We start from the raw sequence: 25213 nt of genomic DNA on the forward strand, positions 1-25213 counted from the left end.
ATCCTTTCCCAGCCCTGCCTCTTGCTGGGATAAGGTGCTGGCAGAGCCGAATTGGGGCACAGGTTGGAGAGCGTGCGGTATTTACGGCCCCCATGAAAGTTGTTGGGTTGAAATTATTTCTTAAACTCAAAATAAGTACTTTGAGAGTCATGACCTTGAGCCAGGGTTTCCCCATCCAGCCAGGTAGGAAGCAAGGGGAAGAGACCCTGGAAACCCATAAGGGGTTGGGCACCAAAATCCATGCCAGGATGGGGACCAGCATCAGCGCATACACTGCAGCTCGGGAGGGGTTTGCCCTCCATCCCTCAACTTTCCCACTCCCTCCCAGCGCTCCCATGGCCGGGTTCTGTACTAACTGGTGCATAAACCCATCAAACAGCAGCGGCAACACTTTGAGGTTGCTTTTTCCTGGGTGGCACAGAGCCTTTAAACACCAGGTTTGGCTTTTGCTCGTTTCTCGCTTCTTGGTTCCAGGTTTCCTTGGTTTGGAACTGAGCAAGGGGCTGCTGGAGAAGGTGTGAGTGATGGCATGGGGTGAGGCATGGGGGCTGGGGACAGAGTGGGGACACCCCTTGGCTCCAACTGGGTGCTGACCCCGCAAGGGGCCGGGATCGGGATGGTGGTGTGGGTGTCAGGGGCTGCTGCTGCCGCCCAGGGCGCGAAGGCCTCTGCCCTCCTGTCCCCAGCTCCCCTCACTGCCCCCCTGCGCCCCGCACTGCACCCAACACCTGCAAATGCCCCCCCAGTCCTACACCCCCACTGCCTCCTAGCTCTCCTGGTTGACCCCAGCTCCCCCAGTCCCACAAGTCCCACGCCCCAGCTACTCCAGACACCCAGTCCCACATCCCAGACCCCTCGCTCCCACATCCCTGCTCCCCCAGCCCCATACCCCAGCCCACTAGCTCCCCCAGCCCCCCATCCCAGCTCCTTTCACACCCCCATCCCCACACTCCAGCCCCCCAGCCCCACACCCCAGCTCCTCCCGCACCTCCAGCCTCACACTCCAGCCCCCAGCCCCACATCCCAGCTCATTCCACACCCCCAGCCCCACACTTCATCCTCCCCAGCCCCTTACCCCGGCTCCTCCCACACCCCCCGCCCCACACCCCATCCTCCTCAGCACCCCTAGTCCCACACCCCATCCTCTTCAGCCCCCCATCCCAGCTCCTCCCACACCCCCAGCCCCCCCAGCCCCCAACCCCAACCGCCCCTTTCCGCCAGGCCACGCCCACTCGCGTTGGCTCCGCCCCCGCTTCCCCTTAGCCCCGCCCCTTCCCAGCCGAGCCCCGCCCCTCACAGCTCTGACCACGCCCCCTCGCATGGTGGCCCCGCCCCTTTCCCATTCAGACCACGTCCTCCCGACTTTAACCACGCCCCTCACCAGCCTGACCACGCCCACCTCCTTATGGCCCCTCCCCTCTCTGACCAGCCCGACCCCGCTTCACTCCCGCCTCTCGTTTTGGCCCCGCCCCCAGCTATGGCCACGCCCCCCGCCGTGACCCCCATTGCTTTACACCGGTCCTCACCGTGGCCACGCCCCCTCGCTGTAGCCCCGCCCCTTCATTATGACCACACCCCATTTCCAACCCGCACATTTGCTCTACGCCTTGTTGTGGCCCCGCCCACCCGTCATGCCCCGCCCCTTTTACCGTGGCCACGCCCCCTCGACTCCTTATTAGGCCCCCGCCCACTCGTCACGGCCCCATCTAATTGTCGTGGCCACGCCCCCTTTACAACGGCCCCGCCCCCCCTATGACCACGCCCCCCTTCCTGCCCCGCACATTTGCTCTACGCCTTGTGGCCCCGCCCACTCGCCACGCCCCCGCCTTATTGCCGTGGCCCCGCCCCCTTTGCCGTGGGCCCCGCCCCCTGCCGGTCCCGGCACCGCCCGCGCTCCGGTGTGGGGGCCGCGCGGCCCGGTCTCCCCCTCTCCTCCCGTTCTCCTGCTCCTGCGTCCCCGTCTCCCCCCGCCGCCGCCATGTTGGTGCCGGTGTTCACGCTGAAGCTGAACCACAAGATCGTGCCCCGCATGGTGGCGCTGGGCCGGTTCGACGGGACGCACCCGTGCCTGGCGGCCGCCACGCAGGCGGGCAAGGTAACGGGGCGGGGGCTCCGCGCCCGGGGCCTGAAATAGAGGCGGCTGCAGGGCTGGGAAGCTCGACGAGGCCCTGCAGCCGGGCAGCGCCGTCCCAAGCGCAAACCCAGGCAGAGGAGCGGTGCTGCCTCATCCCTGGAGGGGTTCGAGGCCAGGCTGGATGGGGCTGGGAGCCCCTGAGGCAGAGGGGGGTGTCCCTGCCCAGGGCAGGGGTGGGACTGGCTGGGCTTTGAGGGCCCTTCCGACCCAAACCCTTCTGTGACTCTGTGCAATATTCTTAGAGCAGCTTTCAGGGCTGAAAGGGGCTCCAGGAAAGCTGGGGTGGGGGGCTCTTGGTCAGGGAGTGCAGGGAGAGGACAAGAGGGAGCGGTTTTAAGCTGAAAGAAGGGAGATTGAGATGTGAACCTAGTAAAAACGTTTTCCTGTGAGGGTGATGAGGCCCTGGCCCAGGTTGCCCAGGGAAGCGATGGCTGCCCCATCCCTGGAGGGGTTCAAGGGCAGGCTGGATGGGGCTTGGAGCCCCTGGTCCAGTTGGAGGTGCCTCTGCCCATGGCAGGGGATTAGAATTAAATGATCTTTAAAGTCCCTTCTGACCCAAACGATTTAATGATAAAAAATATTAATTCTCACAGGCAATCGGAAAAGCGTCAGCTTATCAAGCAGTCAATAGGAACAGGGAACAAGAGGAAAAAAAGAGAAAAATACAAGGGAAGAAATGAAATAAAGAGGAAATTAAAGAAAAACAGCAAACATCCACCACCCCAAAGGCTCCAGCGTGGAGAGAATTCTTCCAGGATAGTGGGGGTGCAAACGGCTCCTCTTCCAAAGTGCTTCCAAGGGAGCTCTTTGGGCAGTAGGCCTGCTTGTGAGACTGAGATAAGGTGTTGAAGGGCGCTGCCTCTGCTGCAATCTTGACTGTGATTTGAGGCAACAAAACAAGTGCTTTTAGGCACCTAAAAAGGGGGATTATGGGAATTTTACAATTTACAAATTTTACAAGGGGATTATGGGAATTTTAAAGCAATGGGTTTTACCATACTGTGCAGATATAGGATGGGGAGGGGACGATTTTAAGCTGAAAGAGGGGAGATTTAGATGAGATCTTGGGAAGAAGTGTTTTCCTGTGAGGGTGGTGAGGCCCTGGCCCAGGTTGCCCAGAGAAGCCATGGCTGCCCCATCCCTGGAGATGTTCAAGGCCAAATGGCGTGGGGCTTTGAGAACCCTGATCCAGTGGAAGGTGCCCCTGCCCATGGCAGGGGATTAAAAGGGGTTGTTCCCATGTACTCAGAGCTGATGAGGCTCTTCTGGGTTCAGTTTTGGGCCCTTCACTACAAGAAGGACGTTCAGGGGCTGGAGCGCATCCAGAGAAGGGCAAAGGAGCTGGGGAAAGGTTTGGAGCAGAGGGGTTATAAGGGGCGGCTGAGGAACTTGGGGCTGTTTAGTGTGGAGAAAAGGAGGCTAAGCAGACACCTCATCACTCTGCAGCTTCCTGAAAGGAGGTTGTAGTGAGGTGGGTGCTGGTCTCTTCTCCCAAGTAACAAGTGGTAGGACGAGAGGAAATGGCCTCAGGTTTTGCTAGGGGAGGTTTAGATTGGATATTAGGAAAGATTTCTTTACTGACAGAGTGGTGAAGCACTGGCAGAGGCTGCCCAGAGGAGTGGTGGAGTCTCCATCCCTGGAAGGGTTCTGAAAACATGTAGACAAGGCACTTTGGGACATGGTTCAATAGGCACAGTGGTGTTGGACTGGATGATCTTGGAGGTCTCTTCCAACCTTAATGATTCTATGTTCTTTAAGGTCTCTTACAACCCAATCCATTCCATGATTCTATGGCAGCAAAGAATCTTAGTGCTGAGCCTGGTGTTGAGGAGCGCAGCAGTGCTGAGGTGTCAGTAGATGTTGGGAAGACTGCCTGTGGGAGCAGAAAACTCATGTGGTGTGTGCTCCCTTGGAGCTTGGAATACAACAAAAGAGAGTTAAGTACAACTGTACTAATAAACACAACAGAAGGTGAAGCATAAACCCACAGAGGCATTTAGGTGTCTGGGAATACAAACATGGGTCATCTGTGATGTTTCCCAGCATTGTTATTAACTTTATTTTGGAGCCTTTAGGAGCAGCGTAAAGTGAGGGCTTGTTTGAGAGACAGACTGTAAAGCAAAGGCTATTAAGCATAACATCCTGGGATCCCTGATTCTGCCTGAAACAATTACAGTGACTGAATGTTGGTCAGTGGCAAACTTACTTATCATAGGCCCCATTTTAAATTAACAAGGTTCACCAACAGGTGGAGGTTACAGATAGGTACAGGGTAAGTTGTCCTAAATGTTTAGGGTTTTTTGGTAACTCTGTTACCAGCTGGGTGTCATTTGTTTAGTTTGTTGTTCCTCCCTTGGTTTGCTTTTTCAGCTTCTGAAGACTTGTTATTCACCGTTTTCAGAAACAAACAAAACAACGGTAGCATAACTCCGCTGGTCAGAGCAGGATTTTTCCCTTTTATTATTTGTATTTCCCTTCTTTAGGTATAGTTTAAGGAATAAGTGTCAGAAATAGTATTGTCAGCAAAGCCCGTGCTCTTTTGTCCTGCCTTTAGTTGAGTGGATGCCCTTCTTCCCCATCACAGTTTTTATCCAAATAATAGTCTTTAATGTTTGTATCCAAACGCGTACATGCATTGTGATAGTATTTATATCTTTGTTTCTACAGGTTTTTATTCATAATCCTCATGCCCGAGGGCAGAGAACAAGCACCAACCGAATGATACAAAGCAACCAAGATGCTGACATTTCTCTTCTCAACATCAACCAAGGGATCACTTGTCTGGCTTCAGGAGTGCTAAACCCTCAGCTTGGTTACGATTGTCTTCTGGTTGGAACACAGACTAATTTATTGGCTTATGATGTATTTAACAACTCAGATTTGTTCTACAGAGAGGCAAGTTAATTTAACTGCTTTTTTTTGATATCTTCATTGTTTTCTTTTCCTTTCCATTCTAAAGATCACTGGTTTTGCCTGACTTTGCTTCTCATCTTTGCATTAGTTGTTTCACTGTATTCAGAACATTTTGCCTTTAGAATATCTGGAGTATTTCAATAGAAAAGATATGAATGTGATGCACATCTGTGTATGCACATGTGAAAGTAAATTTTCAGAATATGCCACACGTCACCTAACGAGATAAAAGTTCAAAGACGTAATAGGGATTCAGAGCTTAGCTAAACTGATAGCGATAAGGCTGGAAGCTCTTTTTTGATTCGTGTACCCTGATGTCTCATTGTCTGCTATGTTTCTTTCTCCTTTCGTGTTTCTCTGTAGGTTTCAGATGGAGCCAACGCGATAGTTCTTGGAAAGCTGGGAGATATTTCATCTCCTCTTGCCATTATTGGTGGAAACTGTGCCCTGCAGGGCTTTGATTACGAGGGAAATGACCGTTTCTGGACGGTAAGGCTGTGCATAATGCTTCTGATGGTGCTACAAGTTTCTTTCAATGGTACTAATTCCTTTTGGGTGGTTTTTTTTTATGATAAATATTAATTTGATGTTGATCTTTCTTAACTTATCTCAGACCTTAAACTGTATTTTGGTTGTGTAGTCAGTGCACTCAGATGTTGTATGAATGTTGACTGTGCTAATTGTTCTGTAGCACTGAGATCATAAAATAGTTTCTCTTCTGACAGTCAGCATCAGTATTGAGGACTGTCTTTCTTCTTTTAGGTTACTGGAGACAATGTTCGTTCATTAGCACTGTGTGATTTTGATGGCGATGGCAAAAACGAGGTTTGTACCATTTCCATGTGAATTCAACAGCTTTCGTGGTCTTGGAGTGAAATTATAATAAAAACCTGTGGATTATCATGTATGATTGATTTATATCACCACCTACAGCGATCCCTGTGTGGAAGCTGTGCCTTTTTGGGTTCCCATCTGGCAAAAACATGCACAACCACTCGGTCTGTGTCCAGGGAGCAGCACAAGTCTCTGGGACTACTTGGAGCATGTAAAACTGAGCTTACCTGGGGTCTTTACAGTGTTACTACCTTGTTTTGGTGAATTGATTGCCAGCTGTCACGGAAAACTACTCTCATTTTTTAACTTCACCAGGAGAAATACCATGAAATGACTGTGACCATCAGTTGCGAGGCATATATTTTAGTGGTATTTCTTGAATACTGTTATAAATACTTTTTTAAATTTCAGAGAAACAAATTGCAAGCAGCTTACGTGTGAAAGAGAGCTCTTAAAAAGCTTTGCTGTGATGATCTTTACTTAGGATTGGCAAAACCATGAAATCTTTCTTCACATCCAGCCCTCCTGTTTCTTTGTAGTCACATGTGGATGTGCATTCTGTGATACTTTGAAATATTCGCAGTGTTTCTCATTTAAAATGAAGATATATTTTATCAGCAAGATGCTTCTTGGGAGTTGAGGCCAACAGTAGGAAACAGCTACCATTCTGACCATGCGGGCTGTGAGGGAAGGGCAAAGTCATGAATTTGTATGGCATTCTCCTATAACAGTTCTTCCATCCTTCCATTGAAGGATCATGGTTATAAATACTAGTCTTTAAGAAAAGTAGTGGCTGCCTAGTATACATCAGATGCAAGTAAATACGGTGTTAAATCACTGTGCTGAAAATACTTCTGTCACCTGTCTTTCAGTTTTAATCATAATTATATGTAAGCTTTTCTGGTTAGTTCCCCCCATATCCTCATTTGGAATGTTTGCTTGGACTAAGTAATATTTATAGTGATATGTGAAGTGCCTCTACACCTTTTATGTGTTTTTGGTAAACACTGAACTGGTTCAGCCCCTTTGCTTGATAGGGATCCTCTGGAAGTGAAAGAAATCTCAGGTTTTTCAATCCATTTCTGTGCAGCTTCTCTTAGGGTGTAGTTTTCTAATATGCTGAGAGGTGGTTATAGAAAGTGGAGACAGCGTTTGGAGGGTCAGAACCCAGGAAACTGATCTATGGTGCTAATTAGACAGGTTTTGCACTTGCACTTCTAAGTGGGTTTTTTGTTGTTTTGTTCTTTTCTGCTCCAGAAAGATTAATTTTGAGCAGTTGGTGTAGTCCGATGCTCCTTGGAGCCAAGCAGAGTTGGATGCGTTATCCAGCAAACTCACCCTGCCGGTTAGCCCAGCATCCGTTTGCTGAGATTTTTTTAGGGTTCTTTTAAATCTTAATTATCTAGGTGATTAATTTTTTTCTTTTTTTTAAACTTGTGGCTTTTGCGAGGCTGCCTCTGGTTTAAAATTGAAGTTCTGAGAAAATGCAAACAAACATCTTTTTAAATTGTTGTTTATCACTTTGTGTCTTATCTGATAAATGGGTGTGTGGGCTTCATTTCCGTTCTTCCCTCCCCCAGTAAAACCACATCTGCATTTAAAATTGACTTTAAAACTGCACGAGAATACTTCTGTCATTTAGTAGCTAACAAAACTAATTAGTTGTAATCACTGTCTTCCTCAGGATTTTAGGTTGGTACAGGTTACTTTCTCCCATCTAGTGAAAGACTTGGTGGGGGGAGTGGGAAGCCTTTTTCCTTGCTTTTTGAAATTCCAGTCCAGTGGGATGAAAGTCATTGAGGTGGACAAGTTGAATCAATTTTAATGAACAGAACCTATCTTCCAGGCACCTTTAGGAAATGCAGTATCACCAGTAATTGTTTCAGGATCCTGTGCTTTTTGCTGGTTGTTTTTTGCTGGTAGTTACGAGTTGTCAATATATCTGGTGTTATTTGTTGTAAATCATTTCAACAGCTAAAGTAAGCTTAGGTTGGTGTGATTAAGTTTGTCATAATTTGAAGCATCTCCACTTTGGAAGAAAAAAAACCTTTAATCTTTTTAAAAAAATCCAACTTTGATATGGAAATGTGTCTGTTCTGCCAAGTAAAGATGGAAAACTCATCAATTCCAGTGGGAAAAGGCACTACCAGGTTTTAAACTTTTATCTCTAATTCTGTTTGTCATTGATTTGATGGATGACTTTATGGGCAAGGCACTAAATAGATGTGTTCCCTGGTTTCTCGGTTTGCAAAACAGCAGCTGTAACTTGTCACTGTCTTTAGAAAATGCTTTTCCACAGGGCCTCCTTTTCAGTTATTACCTTCTACCTGCTCAACTAGGAAACAAGAACTGAGATGTAAAGAATGATAAGGAATGAGAATGCAGAAGACCAGATTCAGTGGTGATGTCCTATTTATGTGATCGTTTACATCAAGTTAAAGCCCATTTTAGCCATGCTTCGCATTGGTGGCAGCCACCACTTAGGCTGGAGGAGCAGCGATGGTTTGATACTTGGATTCATTTGCTCTTAGATTTTTTAAATGAGGGATGCTCAGTACTCAGCAGCAAATGTTTTTTCCAGCTGCTTGCTCACAGGCTGATAACCTGAGGCTGGTGTTTCTTGGAACCCAGGTAGTGCTAGTCAGAACCGAGCCACAGGTCTCCTGCTCCAACACAGGCATCATACTGTTTTTGATGTGTAGAATTGTGGTGAGGAGTTATGACACTGACTCTTTTACAGTAAGAAACAATCATAGCTGTGATGCTCCAAAGTGTCTTTTCTCATTCCCATCCCAGGTATTTCACTATGCTTTTGTAGAGTCTAGCTCGACCAAAAAACGTAAAACTAATACTTGTTCAACAGGAGACTCCTGAAGCCTTCTCTTGACAGAGGGTACCTTTTGTTCCACTGGCAACTTCTCATAAAGCTGTTAGAAGCTCTTTGTTGCTGGACTTGGGATATTTATTTGCCCTCTGGGTCCTTGAGTATATCCTTTTCATTTCCTTAGCTTGAATAACTGTTTTTGAGGTAGACTATTTTTTGGTTTTTTTCTAGCTTCTTGTTGGCTCTGAAGATTTTGACATCCGGGTGTTTAAAGAAGATGAGATCGTGGCAGAAATGTCAGAGACAGAGGTAAATTACTCCTAGCTAATGTTTATTATAATTGCTGATGGAGCTGAAAGTATTATGTACTGTAAAGCTTCTCTGGTTACTCTGGTCCAGATTTATTGTGTAGTTAAATAGTTACTTAACTATTTGGCACAGAATCTGTTGTGCTAGAACTGCAAAAGTTAAATAATGACTTCCATTATGCATGGGGTTTTTATTTTTTTGCTTTGTTTGTTTACAAATCTTTCACCGGGTTGAGAAAGTTAACTGTTGCTTGACTGAAAGTCAGGGCCCTACCCAAAGGTGACAGAGGGTGCTGGATTGTGATTTCCTCAGATGCATTGGCATGATCCTGATGAATAACTCGCCTGTGTGTATCCAGACAGCGCATGATGGAGCAGAAAGGGGTTGCCCGCATGAAACAGGAGGTTTATGTTGCAGTTGGAGTTACACACTGGCTGTACAAACAGAGCTGCACCTTTGCAATGCCAAAAGGAAAACATGGGGCAGCTGGGCTTTCAGAGGGACAGCCAAAAGGTGTGGGAATTGCTTTTTAGCTTAAGACTGAGGCACCCCACTGTTAAGTTCTGGTTGCTTCAAATGGGAGGAAAATTCCTTTATTGTGGCATTTAGGAGTTTTCTTAGCTTCCTCATGATCCTGCTGGCCCCAGGGTAGAGGTAGGACACTACAGACCTTTGTCCTTGCAGGTCTGAGGTCTCCCTGCTGCCACAGTTGGTGCTAAAAGGCTTAGTTGGTTATTAAACCACTTAGGAAGAGCTATAAAGGGCACATCCGGGCAGCATTTTAGGGGAAGGAGGCTGTTGCTGTAGCCAGAATTAGAACTGGGCCTGTGATAGGTTCTGCAGTTGGTACAGGAGCCAGTCTAGAGTTGCGCTGTGATTTCTGGTTAACGGGAAGCTGAAAGTCCATCACTTTCTGGTATGGTTTATTTCCATATACACAGTAGAATTGTTATAAATTCACACCTGCAGAGCCTGTTACAACCCTACTGCTCTGAAAAGGGCACAGCTGCATCTAAACCTTCCCTTTAAGTAGGTAAATTGAGGCAACTATGGCCTTATACACCTTGTTTTGAAAGACATGAATAGTTTGCATTTTCTGTGTTTAATCACTTAATCTGGTGAAACTGAAACCATAGACTATTGTGATTCTTGAATTTATAAATGGACCATCGGATTTTAAAGGGAGTATTACTGCCTTTGTGAGTTCCTGGCTGTTGCTGAGGTCTTGTGCTCAGGTTTTGATACCTGGGAAAGGCTTTGAAGATGATCTGTCAGATGGAAGGGAAGGGTAAAGGCTTTGGAAATCGTGTTTTATGGTAAAAGATCAAGGAGCGCAGTCAGCTGAGTTTAGTCAGGGAGTTTGTGAAGCATTTAATTTAAGGAAGTCTCCTGTGCTGCCTTGTATAGAAGACCAGACAGACAATTGCAATTTTTCCTCCTGACATGAAAATCTCTCGTCTTAGTGTGTGGAAAAACCTGCATTTCCAAGCACTGAGAGCCTAACCTCTAGGAATAATTGTAAGGTAGCGTGTTTTAGGAGTGAGAAACGGGCTGAGTTACAGCTCTAGGGTCTATCCCTGTAGCTGGTACTTATGCAGGTAATATCTACCCCGTGTCCTAATTGCGTTCCAGGAAAAGCCCAACTGTGGGAGCTGTGGAGTTTTATCTCATTAATCTTGGCCAAAGACTTTTTACCAAAAATAGCTGTGGAGCTTTCCTGCAATCCATGCAATGCTGACCTCCTTGGCATCATCGAGTCCTGAAGCCAGAAGGAATGTTTGGAGTAGGTTTTCGGTGATATGTTAGCACTGATCACTGCAGGAATCCTGGGAGCAGTTGTACTGCTGCTCGTGGTAGGAAATATTTGGTTGAAGTTTGAGGGCAAATCTGCAATCTTTGAAGTGTAGCTTAACACCGGCAATGCAGTTGGTGTGAGGAAAACCTACGAGGCCTTGGGTGATTCCAAACTGTTTTTTAAATTAGTTGCTTTAGTATTTAATGGACTTATTTAGCATCCAGGTAGTGAAAAGGTTTGTTTGCTAGAGAGATTGTGTAGTCTGTTGTCTGTTCTTGGAGATGCAGCCGTTTTCACTCCTGTATCCTCTCTCTTTCCTCCTACAAGACGATTACTGCACTTAGCCCCATGTATGGCAGTCGGTTTGGCTATGCTCTTTCTAATGGAACAGTTGGAGTTTATGATAAGACAGCCCGCTACTGGAGGATTAAGGTTAGTCTGACATCAGAATATCATCCCTGAAAGTTTGAAGTCTGCTAGGGGATTTGGTACCTAATTTCAGATTGTTCTGATGTTATCCAGACTCCTTAGATCAATTTGAAGTTTTCTGCTGACTGTAGCACTTAATATGATTTTTTTTTTCCTTGGGAAATCTACCTATTTTTGTAGATGCATGCAAAATTAATACCATGCCAGTTCAGTGCTTCTGGAACTGTTGGTGATGGCTTAAACAGCACTGATACAGCTGTACAGCTAGGGATGCTTCAGCTTCACAGCATCACTCAACCAACAGAGAAATTTGAGTTCACTGTTAGAGAATGGCTCTGGCTATGTTGTTGAATCAATAAATTGTTTTTCAGAGATGGAATCAATCTATATTGGAATCTAGCTTTTCATAGCAAGAGCAATTTGCTGCAACAAGTCGTATTGGCAAGATCCTTTTCTGATGCTCGTTTTAATATTCTTAGTATAACACAGATTAGAACGGTCTATGTAATAGTAAGAAGTCAAAGGATTCCGTGGGAGGTGGCAGGAAGGGGCCAGTGGCTCTCCTCAGTGGCCTCATTTTATGAGTGTTGAAGCTGTGATTTTTCTTCTAGAGAATTTGCCTTTTTACACCTGGTTTTTTGAATTCTAATCATCTGCATGGATGAGAATGTGTTTAAAAGAAAGACCAGGTCCTTTGAGAGCAACAGAGTACGTTTGTAATGCATGGGCAAAGACTTCAGATGTGTGTGTGACCTTAGAGATAGCGATGCTCAAATTTCCTGTGAAGAGACGTTTTACCATTACTTTCTATATCTCTGTAGCCTCGTACTCTAGTCTTGCATGTGTCAAGCACGTGCAATGTGGAAAGCATACCCAAGCTTATTTATTTTTTTCTCCTGTCTTCAGTCTAAGAACCACGCAATGAGCATACACGCGTTCGATCTGAACTCTGATGGTGTGTGCGAGTTAATCACTGGCTGGTCCAATGGGAAGGTGAGTTTGTACAGGGGAAGGAAACAAGGAAAATCTGGAAGCTGCGTTTGAACAAGGCTGCTAAATCATCTAAGGGAGAACAGCCAAGAAATTAAACAGACTGTTGCAAACAGAGTGCTGAAGAATTATTGCAGTAAACCTATTTTGGCTTCCTCTGCTTAGCTCAGAGTCAATTGTGAAGGTGTGGTGAGTTGTTTCTGTGGTGGCAGGGATCGTATACTGCGTCCTGGAGCTTGGGTGTCTCTGCAACTTGAGCACATGGTAATAATCCTCTGCAATGTTTCCTGAATGTTCTCAGACTGCAGGGAAGACAAAGTGGTTGTGTAACAGGAGAGCAGCGTCAGTCTGGAGTACAGCAGGATTAATGAAGCGTTATTCAGTTTTATGTAAAGGCACTCTGTACAGCCCAGTCCTGCTCTCTTAAGCCTGTTGCTTGGTATTCCCCTTTGCCAGCAATGGTTGTTCTAGGTTCCAAATCCCTCCTGGACGCAGCTTGCCAGGTTTCTTTTGTAAAGCTATGCTGCTTTCTTCACACCTCTCATTACTCTCATTAGCCTTGGGGAATTTAATTAACTTCATATCAGGCTGGCAGTCTAGAGCCCTGATATGTTGTAACTGATGTTGCATTAGGTGTATAACATTGTTAAAGAGAGAGCGTCTCCTTGCTTTGCTCTTCTTTTTCTGTTCCTTTCCACTGACAGTCTCTACCTGGCTTGTTGGTCTGAAACAGTCCCTAGCTCTCATCGCCTTCCCTGGAGGTGTTTAAGGGACGGGTGGACGTGGTGCTGAGGGGCATGGTTTAGTGTTTGATAGGAATGGTTGGACTTGATGATCCAGTGGGTCTCTTCCAACCTGGTGATTCTATGATTCTATGAAAAAGTAGTGCTGGGTCCTGTGCTTTGGAAAAGACACACTGCACAGAGCTGAGCCCCTCCCTCTGTTCTTCTGCAATGAAAGATAATTCAGGGTTGTCATATTTGTGTATGAAAATAATTCTTCAGACACAGACTGCAGCTGAGAGGAGAGATTGTAAATATTGCATTAAATTTATTTCTGGTGTGGTGCCATCACTGCTGCTTTCATGTGTGCATAACCTGCCCAGTGCAGGCCTGCAGTCCCCTTCTTTCCTTCCTCTTGTTTCTGACTTGGGGAAACATCTCTGACGAGCAGTTCCTTCTAGCAGAGTCTGTCTAGAGCTCATTTGTTGGTGGTATTTTTTCACGTGTGTTCTGATCAGCAGAGCTGCGAGTTCACCTGCAGTTCCCCTAGCAGAGCAGCTCGGAGTATGGCACGATCTGTGTTTTTGGAGTTTGCTTTTCTGTTCACACTGTGCCTTTGAACTCTTCATGGTTCCAGGTTGATGCACGCAGTGACCGCACTGGGGAGGTCATCTTCAAGGACAACTTTGCTTCCTCAATCGCAGGAGTGGTGGAGGGGGATTACAGAATGGATGGGAGCACCCAGTTAATCTGCTGTTCGGTTGATGGTGAAGGTAGGGGCTTTGTTCAGGATTTTAATTCAGTACACAATAATATCAGGCGCATCACATCATCTCAGATTAGCTAAACACTGTTTTGTTCCGTAGGCATTTTTGTGTGCCAAATTCCCTTCACTTCATGCAAAGTGAAGGGAATTTTGAGTTGTGCTATCTGCAAACGTGATTTTGAATATTGCCCTCTCTGTGATAATCAGCATGAGTTTCATTACGATTCAAAAAACCATCAAAATTCACTTGCCTAACATAAGAAGTGCCAGCATAATATTCCTAGAATCATAGAATGATTTGGGTTGGAAGGAACCTTAAAGCTGATCCAGTTCCAACTCCCCTTCCCTGGGCAGGACACCTCTTGCTGGATCAGGTTGCTCAACTCCCTATCCAACCTGGCCTCAAACACTTCCAGGGATGAGGCAGCCACGACTTCTCTGGGCAAGCTGGGCCAGTGTCTCATCACCCTCATCGTGAAGAGTTTCTTCTTAATATCTAATTTAAATCTTCCCTCTTCCAATTAAAGCCATTCCCCCTTGTCCAGTCACTCCATGCCCTTATAACAAGTCCCTCCCCAGCTTTCCTAGAGCCCCTTTCAGTACTTGAAGGCCACTATAAGGTCTGCTAAGAGCCTTCTCTTCTCCTGTCTGCAAAGAAAACTCTCTTGAGTAAAGACTGTGGTTCTTCAGGCAACGTTATCATAGATGAATGTATAGGAAGGTTTTTTCCTACATGTGATAATTATTTGGTTGTTTTACAGTAGGTAAAGGTGTTCAGAGAAGTAAAGGTGTGTGTATTTTGGTTTAGAACTTTTAGGTGTTAACAGCACTTTATTTCTTAGAAAATGCTAATCTGAGGCTGGAACTGGTGGATTTGTCCCACCGTGCAATTAAGAAGTCAGACCTGGGTACTGTGAGTGGAAGCTAATATGATCACAGATGATTTATATAAGGTCAGCATGAATTTACAAGTGTGGCTTCAGGAAAGACACTGGTATGATTATCTGGCAGCTTGGCGTCAGTGGCTTGGGGCAAGCAGGTCTGGCACAACCCATTTGGAACAAAAGCCTGTCCTCGTTAAAGAGACCAGTGTTTCGCTGTCTGTCTTAATCACAGACTGTGGGGATGTGCTACACTTCGACTCAAGCATAAAAACGTTTTTTCCCAAGCTTACAGAAGGGGAACATCATACACAGTTCTGAAAGTACCACTGCACATGGTCATCTTTTTTTTCAGTGGGTCCATCCTAAACAAGCCATGGCACAATGGGGATCCCTTTAGGCATTACTAAATAGCAATAGCCCTGTTATTGGTATTGTAGGAACGATGCTTTTTCACAGTCCTTGTTATTGGAGCTCTGTTTGGGGCCAGCAGCCATTCACAGTGGGTGGTGTTCTGTGTTTCAGTATGTTTTCTGTCTTGCTCTCATTTTACACAAATGATTCACTCAGAAGTAACACAGTGGATCCTTTCATTGGAGGACAGTGTGGGTGCTGAATGTTTTTCGAGTTCCCTGCAACTTTTTATGGGGATTTCACAGTCAGGCAGCTTGGTTTTCGCAGGTATAGGATTTTTGTCCCTGGCTTTCCTTGTCAGCTGCAATCAGAGCACACAGATGTGGAGCAGAATGGAAGTTTATAGCAAGCATCTTTGTCTCATCATCCGTTCAGCTCTTCTGTCTCCACAGGCAGTTGGATATATTTCCATAACTCTCTGCTCTACTGGGCTACTGGAAACTGGTCTTACCCCTTGGAGTGAAATATCCCTTAATTTGGGGCACTAATGTGCATAAATCTTGTTTACTGGCTGATTGACAGTGACTTACAGTCACTTCCAGACAGTAACAACTCCTCTGACCAGCTCTAGAAATCCAGGTACACGTTCTATTAATTTTGTGTAATTGCAGACTTGCCTAAGCACCTAAAAGAATGATTGCAGTGGGAATCCTCTGTTAAAAGGACCAGCCGTTGCACTTGTCTGGTCAGGTGAAGACAGTTTAAAGACGGGTTGTAAATTCAACTTTTTTTCTGTATTTAAATGTGCGGGTCTCTTATCGCCAGGAAAGTCAAAGCCTCTCAAATGTAAATGAATGCTCAGGTTTTCAGCTGAATGATACTAGCTGAAGACCAGAATCAGTGTCTGCTGCTGAGGTGCTACAAGGGGGTCTTGTCATAGAAACTAAAGTTTTGGGGAAAGGCTTTGATGGAATTGGCTGTGTTTTGTTTCTGTACAGTCCGAGGCTATCTGCCAGGAGGTGAGGAGATGAAAGGAAACCTAATGGATACGAGTGCTGAGCAGGATCTGATCCGAGAACTTAGTCAAAAGAAACAGAATCTGCTCCTGGAATTGAGAAATTACGAGGAAAACGCAAAGGTACTCCTTAAATAACGTGTAGGGCCAAAACACATCTCCCTGTTGCTCTAAATCTGGAATAAACTGGGAAGCTGGTTGTGGGCAGTCCAGACAAGTCAAAGCTGTAACCTCTAATGATGCAGTGAGATTGTCTACTGGGGATTCCTGCTTCTGCATATGTCTTGCTCCTTGTGCAAGTTCAGAACCTGCTTTTTGTATTTTAATAAGTAAGATTTTCCATGCTCCTTCATCTTGCCAGAGCAGTTGTGTTTGGAACTGGATTCATTTCAGCCCTGTGCTTATGATTGCAAATTGTAATTTTCCATGCATGAACCACCTCGGGGGTCAGAGGGGATTGTTTGAGAGGATCAGGTGGATGGGAGCACTGCCAGGGTGTAGGAAGCGCACTTTTGACTTGATGGTGAAGCTGCAGAAATGAAGAGTATCAGAAAATAGTCTGAGGAAAGAACAGACTTGTATTTGAACAGTAAATCAGCACCAGAGCAAAGGCATGGAATCGTATAAGCTCGTGCTTAGAATTCAGTATGTGTTAGGTACTTTTTCTGAATAAAGGTTTGGGTGCAGAGCTCAGCTCCATTGATAATGAGGTGCTTGAACAAACTGTGGCCCGGGTGTCCACAGCTCCATCCCTAATCCAGCCGCTGTTCAGAGCAATGTGAAATGTCTGGGAACTGCTTCCCAGACCTTCTCCTGCAGAAAAAGAGAACTGACTCGTGTGTGTTTCTAGGTTGCTTGAATGAATATCTTGAAATCCTGCTACTGAAGGGTATGTGTTTTGCAACAGGTGGACCTGAACACTCAGCTGAAGGAAGCAGATGGGCAGAGAGGTGTGATTCCAGCAAACACCCAGCTCCAGACAGCCCTCGCGGTTAATCTGGGCTCCGACAGCCAGTCTGCTCATGTGGAGCTGTGCATTTCGACCACAAATGGTGAGTGGTAACCTGCAACCATTGACATTCACTTAATGTAAATTCATGCAAACATTTAGTTATATTTAGCTGCTGATTTGCTTGTCTCCCCTTTATTGTCTGTAATTTCCCATTTGCGGTTGCTTTCCTTTCACAGAGTTTTGAGTCAAGCTGCGTTCCTTTGATGGGTCTCAGGGGAAAGGCGTTTGATGGAATTTGTTTCTTGTTATGTGTTATTTTCCAAGGCATTTAACATTTAACTTGGATGAAATGAGTCTTGATGGTACCTGCAACACTCATTTGTTTTGACTCTCAACATCTACAGCCGTGTTAGTGAAGTTGTTTCATGGATGTGGCTGGACCTCAGCTGGCTTTATGCAACACAGGGTGAATTCACCCAGCGTCCAGATGTGGTGGTGCTGGTCAGTTAGGGTATTTCAGCAATGCAGGGGAGGGGTGTGAATAATTGACTGTGCTTAATTCTGAAAATGGTGGTTTGTTGCTCGAGGAAAGCTGTTAATTTAGGGACTGCTTTTTCTTCCTGTTGCTAAGACACAATCATCCGTGCTGTGCTGATCTTCGCTGAAGGCATTTTTGAAGGAGAGAGCCATGTGGTACACCCCAGTCTCCAGAACCTCTCGGGCTGTGTTCGTGTTCCCCTCACTCCACCCAAAGATGTCCCTGTGGATTTGCACATCAAAGCCTTTGTGGGTTACCGGAACAGGTGAGTTTTGTCTTGTGATCTCTCCTGGTCTCCAGAGCTAACTGTGTGACCAGGAAACGGCAACGATGTGGCTTCATGCTTGTCCCATGAGAAGTGCACTGTTAATTCCCTGGTGTCCCACTTCTCTGTGTTACTGGAAGGAGAGTGGTAATGCTTTCTTAGAAACACTCGTGCACCTGTGGTGCTGAGCTCTGCTCCAGAGAAATTCTAATTGCTCTGGAGTCACTGGGACCTGCTGTGCTCTGCCTCTGCCTTCAGGGGAACAGTGAGCATTTCTTCTCCGGAGAAGAACTTTGGTGTCTCTAGAGGAAGCTTAGAGAGGTAGAGGCTTCATCCAGGCTGCCTGCTCTTAAATGGCTGCTTCTCCAAGGCCTGGAATGGTGGCTGCTCTGGACAAAGTACTTGGGCAGGCCTGGAGGCACAGTGGTGTCTTTCAAACTACAGACCCATTTATCTTAAAGGCCAGCAGAAAGCAACATATGCCTGATTTCAAGACAACACTTTCCAGTTTCCCATAGAGATAGTATATCTGTTCATATACACTTGACACCAGCTTTCTCCCTGCTCACATCTGCCAGAATTGGTGCTGCCCCAGGAAGCTGCATCCTTTCCCTGAACAGGGACGCGTATTTTGAGAGCCAGCCAGCCACTCCAGAAAGAATGCATGGGACTCAATTCCCTTTTTGTTTTCTCTCTTTGTCTTTATTATTGCTTTTAATAAGACTTCACTGAACCTGTAAAGAAAATATCCAATCACATAGTAAAATCATAAATATATTAGTCTAGAGAATGTATTTCATTGGATGGATTATGGAAAATGTCAGCAATGGGGAGGGATTCCAAGTTCCACTATTTTTTGTGGGAGATAGTAAGCAGCTGATAGCGTAGCTGGGAGCTGCTGATGTCAGTAGCCAGCTAAAAAAGAACCAGTAACCATTGGAATAGGTGAATCCCTGGTATCTTAGTAACTGTCTCTATTTTTCCTTTGGATTACTTCCAGCACACAGTTCCATGTATTCGAGCTGACAAGACAGCTTCCCCGCTTTTCAATGTATGCCCTGAGCAGCCCGGACTCGGCCGTGGAGCCACTGAGCTTTGTTAACTGTACAGTGAACGAGAGGCCGCAAAGGGTGAGTTTCTGCTCTGCTTCCCATTTCTCAGTTCTGTATCCTACAGATACTGTAGGTGAAGGGTTTGCAGTTTGTTTCAGATATCTGAGAGCAAAGGAAAATGATGCAGTGAATGGTACTGCTGGCCTTTGGAGCCTGTGTGTTACAGCTTGATTCTGTTTTTCAAATGATGCCTCAGCTGAGGGAGTCCCTGCTTCAGGAATTCCCTGCAGCTGCGTTAACGAATGGCCTCTGATGGTGAGGAGTTGCAGATAAGTTTATTCTTTGCTGTGTAGGAACTGATGGAATGCCATTGGCTGGAGCCCTGTAGGGAGTGATGATTTGTGTAAATGAGCAGCAGATGGAAAAAAAGGCAATACGGTGCCCAGAAAATGGCTCAGATTCATAACAGATGAGCAGTGATGCTATCGTTTTGGTTCTAAAAGACCTGAACAGTGGATGACAGTGATTAGAGCTGATTATTCCCCTCATAACTGTAGGGCTCTGCCATATTTGCCTGACCTTTGCTATGTTAAATGGCCAAGAAAAAACCCACAAGATGAAATTAAACTCTGCTTTTTAAATTCTTGCAGTAGAACCAAGCCTTTTTTCCCAGCTTTTTCTGGTCTCCGGGACTGGGCTTATGTTTTGACCTTGGGTTGTGGTCTCTGGTGGTTGGATTTGATTTTCTTCAGAGTCCAAAGGAGGCTGTGAAGATGATCCGAGGACTGGAGCACCTCCTATAAGAGGACAGGCTGAGAGAGTTGGGGGTGTTCAGCCTGGAGAAGAGAAAGTTTCAGGGAGACCTTAGTGCAGCTTCCAGGACTGAAAGGGGCTCCAGGAAAACTGGAGAGGGGCTCTGGATCAGGCAGTGCAGGGACAGGATGAGGAGGAGCAGTTTTAAGCTGAAAAGGGGAGACTGAGATGAAATCTTAGGAAGAAATGTTTTCCTGTGAGGGTGGGGAGGCCCTGGCCCAGGTTGCCCAGAGCAGTGGTGGCTGCCCCATCCCTGGAGGTGTTAGAGGCCAGGTTGGATGGGGCTTGGAGCCCCTGGTCCAGTGGGAGGTGTCCCTGCCCATGGCAGGGGGTGGAAGTGGATGAGCTTAAAGATCCCTTCCAACCCAAACCATTCCATGATTCTATGACTATTCAGCTTTGGAGCAGGGAGTCAACTGTCCCCATTCTAAGAAATTCATGACATGGATTTAGGGGATAACAGTTAGTAAATGTTATTTCCATGGTATCCTGGACAGAGCCCACTGGAGCACATTGCATACAGGGGATCTGTATGGTTCTCTACACATTCCACACTGCTGATGGCTGATGCTCTTCATTTTATTTTTGCAAGATTGTCATGTGGCTGAATCAGAGCTTCTTGCTGCCAGAGGATGCAGAGTTCCAGAGTGCTCCCTTTCAAGTTTGCTTCACTTCCCTTCGTAATGCAGGTCAGCTCTTCATCAAAATCAAGCCCGGCGGAGAGGCGAGTATCTTTGTGGACAAGAGAAATGCTCGTTTAATTATACTCTGGTGAAACTTCAAGGTGGTGCCAACATGAGGCAGTAAAAATGAAGGAAGACTGAACAGGCAGAGAAAGTACTTATGTTCTAGGGATGTCGTTGGAAACTTTTTTGCATCTGCGTTACTGTTCCAGGGCCAGTTAATGAAGTTAATGCTTAGCCTACAGATCTGTAGGAAGGTATTTGTTCCCACACAGAGTGGTTTCAAGGAGCCATAATTTGAGGCACAAAGGCTGCCTGTAACTTTTGCGCTGGTCCTGTATGCACATACGCTGCTTTACCCCAGGCGTGAATAAAAGCCCTTTTGAAACCAGTGTCTTCTTATCTACAGAAAACCCTAGAGCTTGCTCATGCAATGATTTTGCCTCTTGATTGAACTGCTTTGTGCCTTGGTAACTATTTGAGAGGCAGACCTGCTGAGTAATTCTGGATGTTTTGGCATGGAAGAGCGCTGAAGTGCTTTCTTCACTTTCCTTTCTGACAGATCTCTATCAACACAGATGATATTGATTTAGCTGGGGACATTATCCAGTCAATGGCCTCCTTTCTGGCCATTGAAGATTTGCAGGTGGAAGCAGATTTTCCTGCGTACTTTGAGGAGCTGCGGAAGGTGTTGGTCAAGGTGAGGAGGCATCCGGCATTTTTAAGTTGGCAGCTAAGCAGTTGCTGGGGGCAGGATCTCTAAACTGCTTTATCTATTTGGAAATTAGCCAGCGGTGCTTGCTGTGTATTCTGTACAAAGGACAATGGGGCACCCTCAGTTTTCTGTTTGTTCTTTGTTCTGTAGAACAGGCCCTTGTTCCCTGGTGTTTGATTTGTAGAATCAAGGAATGGTTTGGGTTGGAAGGGACCTTAAAGCCTGTCCAGTTCCACCCCTATACCATGGGCAGGGACACTCCCACTGGATCAGGGGCTCCAAGCCCCATCCAACCTGGCCTTGAACACCTCCAGGGATGGGGCAGCCACCACTGCTCTTGGCAGCCTGGGCCAGGGCCTCCCCACCCTCACAGTAAAGATGAATATGAATGGTGTTAAACTAGTAACCGTAAGAAATAAGCGGTACAATAAATTCCATCAGGACAAATATTTCAAATCCTAAATGTTGTCTGAAAGACTGAGCTGTGTCAGGGTGTAAGGTCTGTGTCTCAGGCTGGTCCCCACTCCTTTTGGGAGACAGAGTACTCTCTGGCAGCCACAGGGTGAAGGGAGGAAGGATGGTTCAAGGGATGCTGGTGGGTTAAGTCACGGTGTTATTTCCTATCGCCCTGGGACAAGGTTTAGCTTGAACCATTATCACTTGAATGTCCATAGTGCCAGGGTCCTTTCTCATGCTGGTTTGCCTCGAGCAGGTGGATGAACACCACGTGGTGAACCAGAGGCTCACTGCCGACATGGCTGAACACTCCAACCTCATCCGCAGCATGTTGGTTCAGGCGGAAGATGCACGACTCCTGGGAGACATGTGAGCTATTGCTGCTTAGCTTCTGTATTTTGGGTGTGGAATGGCCAGGCTTTGCTTTCCAGGCAGAGAAGAGCACAAACCCTCATATGTGTGATATAGGGATCGCTTAGTTAAAACTCTCAATATAGAATTGTTACCTTTGCTGGTCCAACTATGAGTTGTCCTTGAGCTTTGTCTTATTCTTTAGGTGGAAAATCAGTCTGGGGAAGACAGAAGGGCAGAGATAGGGGCTTAGCGTGGGGTGAATCAACCTTGAGATGGTGAGATGCCCTAGAAAAGATACATGAGGGGAAGAAGACAGTGAAAGCTCTGTGGGATGTGAACTTTTGAGAACACCAAGAAAGAAATTTTAGTCGTCAGTCCTTTCACTCTGATCTGCTGTGTTCTGCTAATGTCCTGTCATTACTGTCAAGGGCAGGAGTATAAGAGGTCGGAGCTACCGCAGAGTAATGTTACTTTCACCGGGGAAAGTGGCATCTTCTCTTTGGGCTGCTGGATAAAGTAACTGCAAAAATAGATCTTTTTTTACAGTAAAATAACGAGTGTATCCACCATGTCTAGACAAGCCTGTTGTCCTGTAGCTGGCAGACGTGTGGGTAACCGTGGTAGCATCACAGCCGTGTATCGCTGCACCTTTACACTGACTAACCAGGAATGACTTGCTTGTCCCCAGAGATGCAAATAACTGGGCTCATTGTTCTCCCAGGAAAAACATGAAGACACGGTACATCGCGCTGTATGATCTTAACAGAGATTTAATAAATCAATACAAAATCCGATGCAACAACCACACAGAGCTGCTGAATAATCTCAAAAGTGTAAATCAGGCAATCCAGAGGGCTGGGCGGTTACGTGGTAAGTACGTGTGTTTGGAGGGAGCAGGGATTCTCAGACCCCACTGAGGCACGTGGCATGTGTTGCAAAGGCTGCCTGGGTTGGATGACTTCAGCATTTTGGGCCTAAAAGCTAAATTAGTGGAAGTAATCTTTTGGTTTTCAGTCATGGCTCAGGGAACTCTGAGCACCCAGTATCATTTGGGATCATGGTTTTAGAAATAACAGCTCACAGTAGTGGTACAGAAGTCACCAGTTTTGTTGAACACAATTTAAAATACATTTTTAAAGTAGTATTTAAGTTTTTCATTTATAACTCTGCTTTAAAAAACAGCTATAAGCTTAAGCAAGACTGTCTATATTATTAGCTCTGTACATCTCTGAGGAAGGAGGGGGTTTTGTGTTTATAGATTCCCCTTTCAACAAGCCCTTTGAGTTCTACTGTAATAGTACTACAGAATATACTTCTGTAAAGAGAGGCTTTTATTTATGTGTTAGAAAACAGATGGCACTTTACCGTGTCTTTAAAGGTATTTGAAAGGACCCTAAATTGAGACTAGACCTAGTGAGTATTTTCACCAGTTTCCTAGTAACTGAAGTGGTTTTATTTCCCTTTTTTTCCTCTTTATCTCTTTACAGTTGGCAAACCGAAAACACAAGTGATCAGTGCCTGTCGGGATGCAATAAGAAGCAACAACTTTAACACGCTGTTCAGGATAATGCGTGTGGGAACAGCCTCCTCCTAAAATGGCTGGAGGAGCAGCAGCACAAGGCAGGGATTCCACACAGCCAGGAGCAGGCATGACAAGTGGTTAGTCTGGTCCCCTGCTGCACCACAGGGGGAGGTAATTGCTAGGGTAGCATCTTAGTTAAGCCATCAGACAGTGAATGTTGTTATGCAGGCCAAAGGACAGCGAGTGTCATGAAGAAAGCATCAGAGTTTAAGTGCAAATGTGATATTTATGCGAGGCAGAGGTATGACTTTGGAACAGTTATTTTTCTTACAGTAACTTATTTATGTATTTTGATATATTTTGTAGTTAAGGCATCGGCCTTTTCCATTAAAACAAAGAGCGGTTTGACTGCTTTTGGTCCAATTTAGTTGGGGAAATGCGTACGGTGAAGTATATTTGTTAAAAAAACAAACCCAAAGCACTTTTCTGGTTTTGCTGCTTAGTCTCTGAGCACACTAAGCACTTGGAATCCCACGTTTCATCACAGCGATGTGCTTTCTAGGTAAACTGCAGTTCAGTACACTGGGAGCACCAAAGGGATAACATCTCCTCACTGATCCAGCAGATCTTTGAAAGCCGTGCAGTTCCCTTACCCGCGCAGGTCGGAAGCCGTCTGTTTTATACCTGACGCTCTCCCCACACCTGCATTGCAGGAAGTTTTGCTTCCAGCTACTGGTTCCGTGCTGCTGCTGGAAAAAAACTGCAGATACTGAGGTGGGCAAGGGCGCGTTTTGGGAACAGTGGAAACTAACCACACACCCAGGCTGGTGCGTACAGATGGAGAGCTGGCAGTTCTTAATGCGATCAAAAGAAGAAGGTATTGAAAAAATCTCTCGGCTTCTGGCTGAAACCTGTTTATTAATTGTGGGATCTCTCAGAATTGGATTAAAATATATTACAGTAAGGCTCTGTCTTAGATCTAAAGATATTCTAGAACCTTTGCCAAAGCAAGTTTCTTCTAGAAGCTAAAAATATCCTGCACAGGATGGAGGTTGTGCCCCAGTGCTCCTACCTCCCACGCTGTTCATGGCTTCTGCCACTGCACAGGTCGGTGTTCCCAGCATGGGCAGGGAGGAGGCAGTCTTTGCTGGGAAGCAAAGTTCTTTGGTGCCTTCTTGAGGTTGTATTTGTGTCCCATAACTGGTTTGTCTCTAACTTAAAGGCAGCCCACCATTCCTTACAGAACAACCGGTGAGCCTGCAGCCAGACACATGGGGATTGGAGTTCTTGGAGTGTGTTTTTAGCCCCTTGGTGCTGCTTCAGCCCCCTCAGTAGGGAACTGCACTGCTGAAAGCACAGATCTCTGTCACATCCAATCTGCAGCAGGAGCTCATTTGAATCCTTTTAAGAACCTGGTTGTTAGTCAAATCCAGCTCCTTGGTAAAAAGGGTGGTGAGCCACCCATGCTGTTCTAAGCAACTGCGCTTTAAGGCTTGATTATGGAATAGTCTCCTGGCATACACGCTGGGCGCTCTGCCACCTGCTGGACCTGTTCCCACTGTTTGAACCTCTCCTTTTGTTCTCTACACTCAAAATCCTCATGCTTGCTTACATCTGTGTCGTCTATTCAGGGATAAGAGAGTGGCTCTGATCAGAAAGTAGCTTTCCCAGCAGCCTGATTTTCAGGGCTCCACACCAGGCACGTCCAGTCCTAGCTCTGTTTTGTTCTCGGCAGTGAGGTCAGCCCTTCCTTCTGTCACAGTCCAGACCTCTGATAAGGTTGATGTCCTCCGGCTACATTTCTGACAACAAATTTGTCACTTTTTTTCCTGTAAAAACAACTTTTGTCTTTGCCAAGTGTAAAATCCGCATCCCGTAAGCTGAACTGATACCAGGT

At 46.1% G+C, this 25213-nt stretch overlaps 2 protein-coding genes across 2 annotated transcripts in view; both read left to right on the forward strand.

Annotated features, from left to right (window-relative positions):
- AMFR (autocrine motility factor receptor) overlaps positions 1-25213 on the forward strand; it is a 414702-nt gene that overhangs the window by 337754 nt on the left and 51735 nt on the right. The window lies entirely within an intron of this gene.
- BBS2 (Bardet-Biedl syndrome 2) lies at positions 1952-23721 on the forward strand. The gene is made up of 17 exons (XM_069868686.1): positions 1952-2095; positions 4802-5029; positions 5411-5536; positions 5810-5872; positions 8937-9014; positions 11137-11241; positions 12145-12231; positions 13588-13723; positions 15950-16089; positions 16874-17018; positions 17550-17721; positions 18722-18851; positions 20179-20310; positions 20832-20969; positions 21697-21809; positions 22516-22664; positions 23282-23721. The coding sequence occupies exons 1-17, from the start codon at positions 1979-1981 to the stop codon at positions 23386-23388; spliced, it is 2166 nt and encodes a 721-aa protein (XP_069724787.1). The 5' UTR covers positions 1952-1978; the 3' UTR covers positions 23389-23721.

Source organism: Phaenicophaeus curvirostris, chromosome 14, assembly GCF_032191515.1.
Source record: "Phaenicophaeus curvirostris isolate KB17595 chromosome 14, BPBGC_Pcur_1.0, whole genome shotgun sequence".
Lineage (NCBI taxonomy): Eukaryota > Metazoa > Chordata > Aves > Cuculiformes > Cuculidae > Phaenicophaeus > Phaenicophaeus curvirostris.

Bases quoted from the DNA above. Each gene is read 5' to 3' on its own strand.
- BBS2 (XM_069868686.1), top strand. From the start codon at position 1,979: ATGTTGGTGCCGGTGTTCACGCTGAAGCTGAACCACAAGATCGTGCCC. The intron at 13,724-15,949 runs GTAGGGGCTTTG...GTTTCTGTACAG, and splicing joins CTGTTCGGTTGATGGTGAAG to TCCGAGGCTATCTGCCAGGA. The intron at 22,665-23,281 runs GTAAGTACGTGT...ATCTCTTTACAG, and splicing joins GAGGGCTGGGCGGTTACGTG to TTGGCAAACCGAAAACACAA.